General features: G+C 38.6%; 1 protein-coding gene across 1 annotated transcript in view; it reads right to left on the bottom strand.

Moving 5' to 3' along the window:
• Positions 1-17,245, bottom strand: part of cacna2d3a (calcium channel, voltage-dependent, alpha 2/delta subunit 3a) — a 556,823-nt gene that overhangs the window by 196,793 nt on the left and 342,785 nt on the right. The window contains 2 exon segments of the mRNA XM_052017619.1: positions 3,370-3,503; positions 15,041-15,119. Of these exon segments, the coding sequence (XP_051873579.1) occupies positions 3,370-3,503; positions 15,041-15,119 (213 nt within the window).

Here is a 17,245-nt window from a genome sequence, read left to right as displayed (position 1 = left end):
TTCAAAGAGGAATATGAATAAGAGCGTAATGCCTTCTTGAGGCTTCCTTTCTGAGAGCAGTTCAGAAACAAGATAAAGGACTCTGATTTCAAAATCCAAATGAAAATGGGCAATGTCAACAAGTGACATACAATCCCTAAATTGGTCAGTGAAAGCTTATGGAGATCTTAATTTTTTTTTAAATTTTTATGAGCCAATAACATGCATGGAGAAGAAAACTGCTGTCTGTTTAAGGTGTCAGCTCTGACTTTATTCCCATTCTAAAATCCAGGCTGACACTGCACTGTAGTACTGAAGGAGTGCTACATAATGGAAAGCTCCATCTTTTGGACAAAATGCTACACAGTAACCTTCTCTTATCAGATGGGCTTATAAGATCTGATCTACTTTGTGAAAGGTTGAAGAAAAGGAAGAGAGTTATCCCCAGTGTCATGTTATCATTTAGCCACAACATGACAAAAACAGATCATCTGGCCATTATCTCATTGGTGATTGTGGGAGCTGATCTGTGCAATAACATGCAGGAATACCTTGCATTGAGAAGAAAATAAACTATTGTCCATTTAAGGTGTCAGCTCTAATGTTATTCCCGTTCTAGGAACTTGTGCATGGAATTCCAGGCTGATACTGCAATGTGGTACTGAAGGAGTGCTACACAATGGAAGCTCAGGTTACCACACTGGAACAGTCTATGCACATCAGTAGTACTTCACTGCTGTAAATCAGAGCTTTGGAACATTTTGAAAGGGGCAAAAAAGGCTTTATTAAAATATAGATCATTCTTCTCTCCCTGAGGTCATCACTGCCACAGTAGAGGCCTCACTTTCTCTTCCTGTCTAGCAAGCTATAATGGGGCACCTGTCTGCCATTCACACCTTTATATCATCACTTAAGTGACATCTAAGCCAAATTTGTTTTGGGTCTCAAGCTACATTTGGAGCTTTACAACTTTCTTCGAGGTAAAAGCTCATTGTCAACAGAATTAACTTTAATACCACCTTGTGTCAAAGTTGTATTTCACCACAAACATTTTCAATGCAAGTGCAACATCTTTCAACCTGAAATAAACACAGAAAATATCAAAAAAAGCTCAGCAGATCAGGTCGTATGTATGGGGAAAGAAACAGAGGTAATGTTTCAAGTCATTGACCTTCCTTCTGATAAAAGGTCATTCATCTAAAACTTTAAATGTTTCTCTTCTAATCTGCTGAATATTTCCTATACTTTGTTTTTTTTTATCCTTGACATAGGATTGGAATAAATATTTTAATCTTTCCAATTATGTGCTTGTCATGGAGCCAATTTTCAAAGTTCTTGATGCCAGTGGGGAATCTTATCCACTGACTGCACAAGCTGGAGAAATCACATGACACACGACTGTCCATTTTCAAATAGCTGCGTGGGATTTGATAATCATTCCTGGATTTACTTATGGGGCTCCACATTTGCTAAATCCTCTCAAAATTTAAACCAGATTAATGTTTGGATTCTATTCAGAGTTTATTCTGCATGTCTTCTAAAGACTCCAGGCTAGGAACACAGCAAAGTAAGTGGCATATTCCTCTGAGAATGATCGCAGACAAGATGATTTTAACATAAAGACCTCATCAGCATGTCATTTGCCAAACTCTGGTCTGAAAGGTAAAGGAAGGTACTGGGAGTTGGCTACTTGGCTGCTTGGCATTAAAAGGTGAATTGTGGTCCTATGAGGTGGGAATGCTTGAAGCAGAGAATATTGAAACATAAGGACAGGTGCTGGAGTAGAACTTTCCCCTGGTACTTAAATAGAGCAATTTCTGCTCTTCCCTGTCTACAAGGGTTGATGTAAAATTTTAAGGCTTATTTACCTTTGGACAGACCTTTAATGCAGGACTAGTATAATTATTATTTTCATTATTATTGATATTTTTACAGATGATGAAATCCATTTTTCATTAGCAATCTTGTGGTTCATTAGTGCCTCTTTGATGAAGCACAAGCAATTTTTAGAAAAAAAATCCAGTGTTAGTAAACAATCACTGGGATTTTAAATTAAGTTTTTTTAAAATTTTATTTACAGAGTGGTAACAGGCCCTTCCGGCCCAACAAGTCCGCGCCGCCCATTTTTTAAACCCAAATTAACCTACCCGTATGTCTTTGGAATGTGGGAGGAAACCGGAGCACCCGGAGGAAACCCACGCAGACACGGGAGAACGTACAAACTCCTTACAGACAGCGACAGGAATCGAACCCCAATCGCTGGCGCTGTAATAGCATCGCGCTAACCGCTACGCTACTGTGCCGCCCCAAAATTGTTCAATTTTCAAAAGCATTGTTCAATGCTTGTGCAAAAATTGCTTAGCAGAATAGGCACAACCTACTAATGTACAATTGCATACATTTATATGAGGACTGACTGCATTCCAAGGCCAAATTCAATCTGACATCATGGCATTATGCACCTACATTCCCATGTCAAACAGTGCTTCTTTGAGATATATTTAAGCGCTTTATGTAAACATGATAATTAATTGGTAACCCGTGTTAGATCTTGACTGATATTTACAAAAGTTATAAAACAATCTTTTGATTTGCTATTATTCTTTAAACACTGCCACATAAGATAAAAGTATCCCCAATTGGGGAAAATAGCTTAAAACTCTCTACTGTTGATGTTGTTTGTTACGGCATCTTAGGGTACTCAGAGGTGCTGCGACCATTTCTGATAATAACCTGCACTATGGTTTAGTATTTGCACAATGAGATATGAAGTGTCACGGTATGTTTTTCTTATGGATGATGCTGTTATTAAGCCCTCTGGAGACTGCTAAAATTAATGAAACCATCTGGACTGGAATGGATGACCAAATGTAATCAGTTTTGCAGTGTCACAAACTACAGATGGCAACACTTGTTCTCTTATTCCATCTTATCTTTCTCGTCAGATTTACTAGTTAATCTGAATGAATTTCAGCTACGAGGCATTCCTTCAATTTTTACTGTTTTCATCTGTTTCCTATTTCATTCACTATATTTGCAGAGTTCCAGTTGGTCTCCCTGAAAACATTGCAAAATAAAAATGCTTCTCTTTCCTTTAACTTGACTTTTCCCCTTTTTAATTATACTTCTCTACACCTGCAGTAAACAGTCAGAAATAAACTGGAACAATTAAAAATACAAATTCAGTGTTAAAATCAAAAACACAGGAACATACTTTGGGATATGGAACATTTACTCAAAACATTTATTGAATGGGTAGCTAAGGCTTCTGGAAGAAGACAACCTGTTCCTTTTCAAACATTGTTTCCATCAGTAGTTTCATATAATTATTCCTGCCTTATCTTTCACTAAGGAGTTTTTTAGTTCCTTGGAAATGTAATGAGAACTTACAGTGCTGTCAATATAGGCTTCAGTCCACACAATATCATGCTCCTGGTCAATGACCTTTGGTCTGCTTAGAACATGAAGGTATTCCATCACATTTTCTTGCACGTCAGCCAGAGTAGAAATCTGAGTGAAATATCCTAAAACAGTCAGAGTTCAGATAGAATGAAAATCTTTAAACCATTACAGCAATTACTGTTGAAAATCAAAATAAAAACTGCAGATGCTGGAAATCTGAAATAAATGCAAAAATGCTGGAAACACTCAGCAATGAGTGTTCCCAGCATTTTCTGTTTTTACAGTAGTCACTGTTATCAATCACAAAAACAGCAAAGAATAAGATGTAAAGCTCTGGAAGAGAAAATAGAAAATATCAATGAAACAAGTTGAAAATACTAAGGAGCAATTAAGCCAATCTTCAGTTGGGTTGACAGTGGCAGGAACACCACACTCCCCACCAGATGTCATCAGTGAAATGCCCACACTGGTGAAATGTGGATCAGACGGTTAGGGATCCACTGGCTTTTCCTCTAACTGAGCCATTAGAGGAGAGAAGAAAGAGTACAATAGGCAAAAGCTGAGGATGCTGTGGGGTTATGTGGGGGTTGGTGGTGGCAGGTAGAGGTGATGGTGAAGCAGGGGGACCAGCAATAGGCAGGGTGATTTTCCTGGGCCCAGTGGGCTAACCTTACTTCATTTGGCACATAAGTGTTACTAGAAAAAGACTGGTTTGCAGCATAGTCACTGTTAGTCCCTTTAAGAATCATTAGTTAAGCTACCCTAGACAATGCTTGTGCAGTAAGAAAGTTGCTCAGCAACAGGCGAAAACTTTACCCTGCAGATATCATTGGATCTCAATTTACAAGAGCTTATGAGATGCCTGCCTAAATTTTGTGATGGACCCAAACAAAAGAGTGGCAGTCCGGACAGTTAGTGCTGTGACATGATTTTCAGGATGCAACTCTTGCCCAAATATACAGACATAAATCAGCTCCAATGACCTATTCCTGCTAATTCACTGACAGGACATTGGATTTGGAGCAAGTATATGCCACATAGACCATCCCACACTGCTGGAGATATAATGAGCCTACACCTCTCAGATCAGCTCAGAACATTCAATCACTCTAGTTTTCTTCAGTTTCTACTTTTACTTGGATTAGTGCTCCACCGTTTCACTCCAATCTTGTTTTAAAATAATTGTGAAGCATTTACTTTAAATGTTAACTTTTATTTTATCACTAAACTTGGCAACGATATTTCCCATTGCTATAGAAAGATGTAAAACAAAATAAAACAGAATAAATTTTCAAGGATCTATTTTTTTTGTCAAATTATATAGAAGCATGAAGCAATGACCTGGAAATTCAACTGAATAACAAATGTTTCTTTTAGCATTATATTATGCAAATGAAAATGAGTCCTGAGAGTCATCATCATTAGGCACCTCCAGACATTATGGTCCACAACACAGCACAATGCTAGTAGGGCTGTAGGGTACATAAATTCATACCTCCTCCCTCACACTGAAATGACCCAGATCACCTCCACTCCTCCCAACAATCTCCAGGCTCCCCTTCAGCTCTCTGCTCTATAAACTACCATCCCAGTTGGCTGCTGTCCTGATCCCTGAGCCCCAACGCTACCAGTCTCCATTCCCCGTTCCCTGAAAACTTGTTCACAACCAGCACAACCAGAAAAATGATAAATTGTTGACATGTCCATTTTATGGTGTAAATGGCATGATATAAATAGAAATTCATTTTTAGCTCTAATGGCGATTAAAGAAGAAACAATGACAATAAATCATGTCTTAGGCAATAGTACAAAACATCCTGTTTCACAATCTGCTTCATTATCCCACCATTAAAGATTCTGGAAAAGAAAGTCGGCATTGAAACAGTCTCCCACGATGTTATTACATAGTTTGTGCTACCATTCAAAACTAATTATAACCCAATGTTTTTGGTGACCTAAGCCTGGAAGTGTTTCAATCTCAAGCTTGCAAATCTGGAGCACATTATCTATGACAGTATATTACAACTAATTACGTTAATTAAACTGTGATTTTCTGACTCCGTGAGCCCTGTAAAACTAGTAGATTCACAGTTTAAGTAGAAAGATTAACAAAAAAATTATAAGTAAAGTCATGCACTGAATTATAGTATTGGATAAAATGTAATCCTGGCAAATGCATGGCCTTCGGAGACAGCAGTGCATTAATTAAAATGTTGTTACATACTTGAAGGTATTTAATATATTTCATAGCTTTGTCTTTGAAACAGCACTAATTGTTTCACCTCCTTTTGACCTTCTCTGTTCTAAAACACACTTTATAGAAACACTAAAAACAGGAACCATCAGTAGGAAGCTTTCATGAAGAAAATCATTGTGAGAAAATTGATGTTTGCTCTGCTCACCTCTCCGACACCAATGTGCTCTGGACCATACAGTCTAACTGCAGTGCAGTCAGTCAACCTGAACTCAAATCAGCTTTTAGTATAAGATTGTACTTAGAATTTATCTTTACCTTGGCATTTGCTGTGCCAATAAGTTGGTTGGCAGATATAAATTTAACTGGCATAATTTGAATACTGCTATCAATGTACTTCACATTTGCAAAAAGAATTTGCATTTGGTGCATAATCAGAGTCAGTGAAGAGCTTTTTTCAGAAAATCAATTTTCTATATCACAGGAACAACAAAGCTTAGAATCAAATCAAGTTGCGTGTTGGAGCAGTGATTCTCAATTATTCATGCTAGACCCCACTAAAAATTCTTGTCAAAATAAAATTTGTTAACAAGATCATTGGTAGGGCTTAATTTTTTTCAGGTTTTATTTCAGGTTTTATTTTTGATTCATGTTTTCCTAATTATCATTGTTTGGCAACATCAGGTATTTTTTGGTTATTAAGAATAACTTTGAACAAATGCATCAATTTTTGTTTGTATAATAAATTGCAATTAAATTGATAATGACAATAATTATATAAGCGCATTGAAAACTGCCCTCTGCCACTATTTCTGGTCTTTTTCTTAGTAACTCCAATAATGTCGCTGTGTAGCATATTCTATAGTATCTATAAACTGATCTGATAGAGATCTTGTTGGATAATTCCAGCATTCTCTTTTGTTTCAGATTTCCTGCAACTGCAGTGTTTTATATCTCTCACTATCAGCATATACTTGGTCTCTCTTTCTCGACCTCATTCATCTTCAGATAGATCAACTGCAATTAAAGAGCCCTCACCATCCTGTCTTAGCTTACACCACACCACTCCTGCCACCATTCTCTCTCCCTTGATCTCCTTTCTATCGCAGATATTTCCCTTGTTCTATCCTCTCCTTTCCCTTTTTCTGCAACTTAAAGCATTTTCAATTTCTAACTCTTGACTGACCTGAAACATTAGTGCTGTTTCCCTCTCCATTGATACTGCTTGATCTACTGAGTACCAGAATTCTTCTCATGGTCCTGCATAATTCAACCTTTACCACCACCATCTCACAACTAGCAGATCTGATCAACTGTCACCATCCAGGGATACACAATTGAACAGGTGACAGGAGGAGGTGACTCCATGAATCCACAACAAGGGCAGAGCTCACTCCATGAATGCAAATGGCATTTGCATAAATCACTTTGAACCGTTTTCATCTGAAATTGCTATGTGGATGATCCACCTTGGCCTCCTCTTAATACTGTAACCATCTCAGATGCCAGCCTTCAGCTCATTTGATTCACTCCACATGATATCAAATAATGGTTGGCTACAGCAAGGATTATGGTCTCCAACAAATGAGGACTTGTGTGACTAGATCTGCAGCACATCTAACCAAGCTGTCCCAGTTTTGCTACAACTATAGCATAAAGTGGATAATTGCCCAGGTGTGCTCTTTCAACAAAAAGCAGAATGTCCCATCAGGCTGATAACAGCTCATCAGTTAACTCTCAATCATCAGCAAATATTGAAGGTATGGTTGCCAGGGGAATCAAGCAGCATTTACTCACTACTAACTGGCTCACTAATGTTCATTTTGGGCTCTGCCAAGACCATTTGGCTCTACACCCAATTGCAGCTTTGGTTCAAACATTGATGAAATAGCCAAGTTCCAGGGTAGAAGAGTGGAACTACTCTTGACATCAAGGCAGTACTTGACTGAGTGGGACTCAAAGCACCATCAGTAAAACTGAAATCAAACGATTTGGGTAAGCCTTAGTGGCTGCAGCCAAGCTGAGCACAAAGTTAGTTATCTCAGTCTTGCTGTGATAGTATACTCTCCACCAGCCCAGGTTAGTTCACTTCCAAAAGCACTTGAAAGCTCAACGCCATCCAGGATATTGTGAGTTGAGAGTGCTGTGAAATTGGAATAAAAGTTAAAGGAGACTCACATCTGTCTCTTCTGTTTAAAGTTGTGTAGTTGAGCCTTCATGAAGTATGGGTAAGATACGCAGAAGAATTATTAGGGTTTTAGTTGTCAAAAGGACATCAGCACCATACATTATAAATATTAAAAAGTGATAACTTGTCGACATACTAAATGTAACTAAGGATCTGGCTTACTGGTAAGCCAACCACTATCACCACAAATATTCAAAAGGTTGCAGTGTGTACCACCAGAGGATGCACATCAGCAACTTATGAAAATGTCTTCAACTATACCTTCTAAACCTCTGACCTGTCTCTCAAAAGGACAAAATTAATAAGGGCATTCCACACCACTGATGCCAAGTTCTCCTCCAAGTCATAGGGACCTAGGAGCAGGAGAAGGCATCTCAAGTCTGCTCCACCATTAATCATGGCTGACCTGTGATCATCCACCATATAGAAACATAGAAACATAGAAAACCTACAGCACAATTCAGGCCTTTTGGCCCACAAAGCTGTGCCGAACATGTCCCTACCTTAGAAATTACTAGGCTTACCCATAGCCCTCTATTTTACTCAGCTCCATGAACCTATCCAAAAGTCTCTTAAAAGACCCTATCGTATCTGCTTCCACCACCGTTACCGGCAGCCCATTCCACGCACTCACCACTCTCTGAGTAAAAAACTTACCCCTGACATCTCCTCTATACCTACTCCCCAGCATCTTAAACCTATGTCCTTTTGTGGCAACCATTTCAGCCCTGGGGAAAAGCCTCTGACTATCTACCTGATCAATGCCTCTCATCATCTTATATACCTCTCTGCATTCCAGGCAGCATCCTTGTAAATCTCCTCTGCACCCTTTCTATGGCGTCCACATCCTTCCTGTAGTGAGGCGACCAGAACTGAGCACAGTACTCCAAGTGGGGTCTGACCAGGGTCATATATAGCTGCAACAATACCTCTCGGCTCCTAAATTCAATTCCACGATTGATGAAGGACAATACACCATATGCCTTCCTAACTACAGAGTCAACCTGTGCAGCTGCTTTGAGCGTCCTATGGACTCAGACCCCAAGATCCCTCTGATCCTCCACACTGCCAAAAGTCCTACCATTAATACTATACTCTGCCATCATATTTGACCTACCAAAATATATTTACCCATTTGCCCATTTCTCTTAATATCTCTGGTTAACAAAAGTCAACCAATCTTAGATTTCAGGAGTTCCAAAGTTCAATCACCCTCTGAAGAATGAAGCATTTCCTAACTTCAAAGACCTGACTGCTGCTGGAATCCCTAACTGCCAGAAATAATTTCTTCTCTCTCTACACTATCATTTCCCTTTGAAAACAAGACAATCATTTCAATCACCCCTTAACCTTCTAAACTCCAGAGAGTACAGTTCTATTTTCTGTAATCACATCTCATAAATTAACCCTTTGAGTCTAGGAATCATTCTGGTACATCTACACAGTATTCCCTCAAAGACAAATATATCTTTCCTCAGGAGTTGTGCCCAGAAGTACCCATGGTGCTCAAAGTATAATTTAACTAAGCTTTATACAGCACCAGCATTACTTCTACCTCTGCTTCTCCAGTCCTTTAGATACGAATAAATTCACCTTTTGATTATTTTCTCGTTGTCAATGACATTTTAATGATCTACTGTATATTGATGAAATTCCATTGCTTCAAGTTTTTGACCATTTACGAAGAACTTCTTCTACCCTTCTAAAAAGTACAACAAAGCTCTCTCCCATTTGGCTGTGATGAAATCTGTGTTAGCATTAAACTGAAATTTCTTTGCAGTTTAATTCTAATTTGTAATTCACTGTGCCAAATTCTGGCACTTTGGGTGTACCTTTCTGGCACTATGGGTGTACCTTTCTGGCACTATGGGTGCACCTTTCTGACATTATGGGTGTACCTTTCTGACACTATGTGTGTACCTTTCTGGCATTATGGGTGTGCCTTTATTGCACACATGAATGCATGAATAAAAAAGACATCTGAAAATTTAACACTGTCCAATACTAATCATTACTAATGTCCAACAAAGTATGCAAAATGTTATAGGATGTAATTGAATATGAGATTCAGTCAAGTGGTATTTTTACTACCTCTGATGCATCAAGGCTATATGCAATTTTAATGCAATCTGGCTGCATCCCAGTTAATTATTCAGGGTGAAAGTACTGTTTGGGCTTTTAGACTGTGATTTTCTATTTACTTAGCTTAATGGATGGTGTGTCAGGAGCTATGCATCTGTGATTTTTTTGCACATCCAGTGAATACCACTAATCATCACAGTCACAAATCAGGAAATGGAACCTTTGTTACAAATCTTGGCTTTTCTTGGATTCCAGGGACTTGAGAATATAATTTGTTGTTCAAAAAATATGATGCACATTTACCCCCAGATCTCTCTGTCCTTGTACAGAGAGGGTGGCATGGTAGTGTAGCGGTTAGCGTAATGCTACTACAGCACCAGCGACCCAGGTTCAATTCCCACCGCTGCCTGTAAGGAGTTTGTAAGTTCTCCCTGTGTGTCTGCGTGGGTTTCCTCCAGGTGCTCAGGTTTCATCCCACATTCTAAAGACGTACGGGTTAAGATTTCTTTATTAGTCACATGTACATTGAAACACACAGTGAAATGCATCTTTTGCATAGAGTGTTCTGGGGGCAGCCCTCAAGTGTCGCCATGCTTCCTGTGCCAAAACAGCATGCCCACAACTTCCTAACCTGTACGTCTTTGGAATGTGGTTAGGAAGTTGTGGGCATGCTATGTTGGCGTCAGAAGAGTGGCAACACTTACAGGCTGCCCCCAGCACATTCTCAGTAATGCAAAAAGATGCATTTCCCTGTGTGTTTCGATGTTCATGTGACTAATAAATAAATATCTTATCTTATCTTACCTGTTTTAGGGTTATGCCGTCAGTACTATTTCTGTCACTTACTGATCAATAATGATTTCTGAAGCATAGATTCTTAAGTGTATTCAGGGGAACTTTCTTGACCAGTATGTCCTTGGCCCAACAAGGAAGGTAAAATTGCTGGACATGGTTCAAGGAAATGCGTCAAGCCAAGTGAGGAACACCCAAGAAACAACGGTCATCCTATCATAAGATTTGGAATAGCAACAGAAGAGAAAATAGACTACTCCAAGGTAAAACTAGTCAATTGGAGAAGGGCCAATTTCATTGGGATGAGAACAGATCTGGTCCAGGAAAACTAGAATCAAAGCATATTTCCACGAGGGAGAAAGGTAAGTAAGTTAAAACCAGAGCTCACTGAATGGCCAAAAAGACAGAGTAAAACAGACCAAAAATGCTAGGTCATTAACACAAGTGAGAACTGAGCTGATATCAAAAAAGTTCAATGGGATATTTAACAAAGGAATAAAAGAAACACTAAGAGAAAGCAAAAGGCAGATAGTAAATAAACCAAGAAAATTCTGCAAGTGTGTGGATAGGAAAGGGGTTATAGGATGAATGGTGGAGCCAATCAGAGACCAAAAAAGAAATTTTCCAAATATCTATTGGTGTAGGTTCGGTACCCACGGACTGAAAAAAATGAACCATGTTATATCCTTGTTCAAAATATGGGTGTAGGTATAAACAATAACTGCAAACTGGTTTAACCTCAATGGTGGGGAAAGTTCTAGAAACAATAAAAAGGAAAAGAATTAGCAGTTGTTTGGACAAACATGGATTTATTAGAGAAGGCCCGCAGAATTTTTTTAAAGACAGATAATGACTAACTAACTTGATGAAATTTTCTGTGGAAATAAAAGACGGCCATTGAAGCAAGTGCTGCTTCCTCAAGGTGTTTGATATAGTGACACACCAAGGCTTGTCATCAAGAATGAAGCCCATGAAATAAAGGGGACTATAGCTGTATGGATAGAAAATCAGCCGAGTAACAAGGAACAGGAGGAACTATTTGCTTTTCAGACTGGGGCATGGGTTGGTATCAGACCACTTCTTTTACAAATTAATGACTTAAACTTGGGTGTACAAGGCAGAATTTCCAAGTCCACAGGTGACACAAAACTTGGAGGTGTTGCGAAATGTGAGGATGATAGTTACGGACTTCAAGGAAATAGGGAGGCTGATGGAATGGGTGGATAGATGGCAGATGAAATCCAACACTAAGAAATGCAAGGTATTATATTTTGATCGGAAGAATGAAGAGAGACAATATCGAGGGCGCAATTCTAAAAGAGATACAAGATCAGAGAGATCTGTGGGTATATGTGCATTGTTCATTCAAATTGCCACCCTGATAAAATGGTTAAAAAAAAGACATGAGATCCAGGGCTTTATAAACAGCAGTGCAGAGTACAAGAGCAACGAAGTCAAGAAGAACCTTTATAAAACACTGGTTTATTCATAGCTGGAGCTTTGTGGATTATGCATAGCTGGAGCTTTATTCTTTGATAAAGATGTAACAGCTTTAAAGGGAGTGTAGAAGAGATTTATTAAATGATTCCAGGGATGAGGGACTCTAATTATGTGGATAGGGTGGAGAAGCTGGGTTGTTCTATTTGGAAGAAACCAGCTTGACCAGGTTGTGAGAGACAAGTTAGACAAAAAATGCCCCCTTTAGCAAAACAGTCAAGAACCAGGGTCACAGAATGAAGGTAACTGACAACAGAGCCAATAGTGACAATGAGAAAATATATTTTAGCACAAAGACTGGTCAGGATTTGGAATGCACTGCCATGGGTAGTAGTAAAGACAGATTTACTCATATAGTAATATTCAAAAGAGAGATGGGTAAGACCTGAAAGGAAAGAATTAGTAGGGTCAGGGATATAGGATAAGGAAGTGGAACTTGCTGGATTACTCTTGTATTAAGCTTTTATGGACTCTGTGGGAAAATGGCCTCCTGCTGTGCACATTCTGAGTGATTAGTTGAATTCATCATCCAAAATGCAACTATTGCTCTGGGTATCAGAACTTTCCATTTCAGTCTATCTGATTTTCAGTCCTTTGATAGTAAATGTATTAGCTGAAATGTCTGCTTAATATTTAAGTTTATGAATTTAAGGTGGTGTACACCAATTAAAATGCTGCATACTATTTGAGTGTTACTTTCACTGTGCCTTGCTCCCTTGATGCATCTATTGCTACATGAAATGGCTGGCTATACTATATTGGAGTGTCACAGGAGTTTTTTTTCCCTGAGTGACGGCTTCATGTCTGCAAGGCAAACTATTTTGGCACTTACTGAGTTGGCCCAAACAGAATTAACCTGCAACAAATTATTCAATGTAATGCAAAACCTGAGGTTTACTAATGATTGTGTTATGGGATTTGTTATCACGGAAAGTGATGGCACATTTTCAGGGTGAAGAAAATCTCTGCGGTTTATCTCTGCAGTTAGCTGAGAGTAAATTAAAACTGTGCACTGGGATAATTCATCAATTTAACTACTTTGTAGTTTTAAATGTTGTAGCAGAATTGTTCAATGTGACAGGTACTATATGATGAATTTGCTGCTTGGTTATTCCACTTGTTAGCTTGTGATATGTTTGCTCTGTTCTATAAGATTCACTAATCTCTTGTTTAAATGAACCATAAGAAAGCACAGAATAAAAAAAGACCATTTTGTCAACGAGCCTATTATTTCCATAGACCATGAACAATCTACTTCAGTAGGAATTTAAGCAAACCATATAATCTTTCAAAAGGGGATTTGACAAAGTTTCTCCTCCAAGTTTCACACCTCCTCAAACTAATAAACCTAGCAAAACTTTGGAATGCCTTTTTGATCTTTCACACATGATACATATTAAAACATTTCTTCCTTGGCAATTATATTTCCACAGGTACATTGCCTTATAAGCAACTTTATGATTATTAAAACTGCATTTAAATGTCTAAACAAGTCCTTGCAAATATGTGTTTGAATACCATTTTGTTTTACCATTATTTTTCTGAGCAGGTACTCTGATTCCAATGTAGAAATATTTCCGACCACTGCTAAGAATTTACATGATAATGCAGAATTATTTTACCTGGATATTTTAGTAATATTCTGGGGATGGCACACAATATTGGGCAATGACAAGAGTAACTGTTAAAACATCATTTAGCTTATGTTTTTGGTCTAATGCTTTCTGCAGTCCACTGGAGGTCGAAAAATGAGGATTGGGTGCTTCAAGCCCATGCAGAGAGGGTGGCCTCGAACTTGCAGTAAAACTCGAGTTACTATGGTGTTAGCTGCAAATCACTTCAACACGTTAAGTGTTCAAAACCATGAGCAGGTTTTTTTGTATACTTGTCCTTAATGTAGGCACTAACACACCAGCTGACCATCAAGCTATCTATTACAACATAGTTACAGAGGGAAATAATAACTATGTCATGAGGTGACCAAAAGAAATGGAAAGAAGGACATTTATTTTAATAGTAAAGAATATCCCTTAAGGACATAGCAATATAACACATAATCATTCACTGAAAGAAAATTGCAAACTCAGTTGGGTAATGCTAAGAAATAATTATGTGTAATAGCCTGAACCTAATATCCTCTTCCATTTGCTAATTTCTGCTCATTTTGATTGTGAAATAATTAACATAAAATAGATGTAATTGGATTTTCATGAAAATTAGTGCAATATAGTGCAGGTGAGACACAAGAGATTGTAGATGCTGGAATCTGGAGCAACAAACAACTTGCTGGAAGAACTCAGAGGGTCGAGCAGCATCAGATGCAGGGTTTCAACTGAAATATTGACAATTTCTTTCCTCCCACAGATGCTGCTAGACCTGCTGTGTTCCTCCAGCAGATTGTTTGTTGCATATTACAGGCAACCCCTGCATTACCGGGGGGGGGGGGGGGGGGGGGTTGCGCTCCTAGAAGATGGTCCGTATCCCAATTTTCTGTAATGTGAAGCTGCATTATCTGTGCATGCATCAGGAAATGCAAGTGGAAAAAAAATTGTGTTTATTTATTTACATTTTATCACATAAATTCCATGATTTTTGGGTAGTGACTTACGAATTTTCATTATCTGAACTGCCATAACGAGGGGGTCATCTGTACTCCACATAATATCAGGATTAAAATAATGACCATTGGACAAATATGAGTTCAAGTTTTCACATACACATGTTAATCTTTCAAATAATAAATCTACATTTTATCACACAGAAAAATATCTCGTTATGCAGAGCTCCAAGACAAAATACACAAAAACCCGAGACTATTATATGAACTGGATCCTCTTTTGCTTATCCTGGCTTTAGCCAACTAAAATCATTTGTTTACAATCTCTATGCAAATATCAAACACAAACCTTTATTTGCACAAGCCATCCATTTCAGATTTTCAGAAAATACAGCTTCACGTCCAATCAAATAAGCAAATATACGCACCTGAAAAAACAGAAAGAAGCCTCATTAGACTCTTCTGTTACAAGTAATTTTTTTTGTATATTGCCATATTTGCACTGTGATTGAATTCTGAATGAAATGTCACAGTAATTCAATGGGGAATAGCCCTAATTCTACATCTCTTGTTGACAATGGGTCAAATCATGCGAGAGCTGCCCAACCTTTCCAAAAAGAATTGATGGTGTTCAGTCATTGACACTGAGAAATGGAATTGCCGGACTTACTGACAGATTGTGAGCCCAAATTTTTCAGCTTGATCTGCTCCTGGACTCCAGATGGGACCTAGACTCATTGAGATTCCCTGGCATAATGCTAAGGCTGACCTGGCACAAGAGCTGAAATAACAGATTTCAGTGGGGATTGTAGAGCAAAGACTGAGGAGGCAATAGGGAAGGTATGTTACTTTTTCCAAAATTATTTAGTTTAATATATATTAGTTAGATAGGCACGTGACTTTTGTTCTATACATGACTTTTTTTGTTAACTTTAATTCTAATTAAAATAGTAACAAGTATGATTTTGATTATTTACTACAAATTTAATAGATTTTAATTACCTCTAAAAGTTAGAGATATTTAAAACTGTTAAAACTGATAGCACCTCTAACAGAAGGCAAAGATCCACCCCAATCTTTCTGGGGCAGGGGCTCTGCTCAGCATCACCATGGCCCAGGCACTGTTTTGGTCTTGCTGGACTCGAAGGCATGGAGGGGCGATAAGATATGCCCTCTGCATCTTGTCTGGGTAAATGCAGGAGTGTGGGTAGTATGAATGGTGATTCTGAACAGAGGGACCAGTTCAGCACAATCCAGCCCTACATTTTACAGAACAGCATATCTAGTAGATTAGAAACAGAATTAGATAAATATACAAAGATTATTTTATGTTTTAACTTATATCCATGGAACAATAAACCAAGAAAAGTAGATAAATGCCAGTCACAGTTATAGAGCCATAAAATTATACACCATGGAAATAGGCCCTTCAGCCCAACTCATCCATGCCAACCAAGGTGCCTCCCTAAGATAGCTCCATTTGCTTACGTTTGGCCCATATCCTTCTAAAACTTTCCCATCCATGTACCTGTGCAAACTGTCATTTAAACATTGTAATTGTACCTGCCTCTAGGTCTTCCTGTGACAGCTTGTTCCATATACCCACCACCATCTATGTGAAGAAATTTGTCCCTCAGGCCCCCTTTTAAATCTTTCTCCTCTCATGTTAAACCTGTGCCATCTAGTTTTAGACTCCCCTACCCTGGGAAAAAGGGCCCATCCACCTTATCTGTGTCCCTCGTGATTTTATAAACCTCTATAAGGTCACATCTCAGCCTCCTTCACTACAGGGAAAACAGTTCCAGCCTGTCCTTACAGCTAGTATACTCAAATCCAGGCAATGTCCTGATGAACCTCTTCTGCACCCACTCCAAAGCCTCCACATTATTCCTCCAGTATGGTAACCATAGTTGCACACAATACTCCAAATGTGGCCTAATCACGGTTTTACACAGCTGCAAATGACTTCCTAACTTTTATATTCAATGTCTCGACTGATAAAGGCAAGTATGCCATATCCCTTCATTACCACTCTTTCCACTTGTTATATTTTCAGGGAGCTGTGAACTTGAACCCCAAGATCTCTTCTAAGAGCTCCTAAGGGTCCTGCCATTTACTTTCCTCTTGCACTTGACCTCCTAAAATGCATGACCTCACACTTGTCCAGATCTAACACCATGTGTCATTTCTCCGCCCCAATTTCCAAATGATCTGTATCCTGCTATATCATTTGATAAGCTTCCTCGCTATCCACAACTCTATCAATTTGTGTGTCATCTGCAAATGATGCTAGATTTCTGCAGCTATGTTCAGGTAATGCACTCTTCATTAGTTGAAGGTAACAGAAAGGGGAAGTGCTGTTATCATAGCTGGCCTATGCTATTTAATGATAGCCTGCCTCTCAAAGGAAGATGCATTGTGATCACTACAAGTGATGTCAGCAAGTATAATGATCTTGAGGATGATGGTGGCTCAACCTGCAGGTGTGTGTACCATTGTTTTTTTGATAATCCACTGGAGAACTTGGAGAAAGATGTGGAGAGGAGAGAAACAC

This window comes from Pristis pectinata, chromosome 6 (genome assembly GCF_009764475.1).
Source record: "Pristis pectinata isolate sPriPec2 chromosome 6, sPriPec2.1.pri, whole genome shotgun sequence".
Lineage (NCBI taxonomy): Eukaryota > Metazoa > Chordata > Chondrichthyes > Rhinopristiformes > Pristidae > Pristis > Pristis pectinata.
Note: the sequence above shows the minus strand (reverse complement) of the source record. Positions and strands in the feature narration are given on the sequence as shown.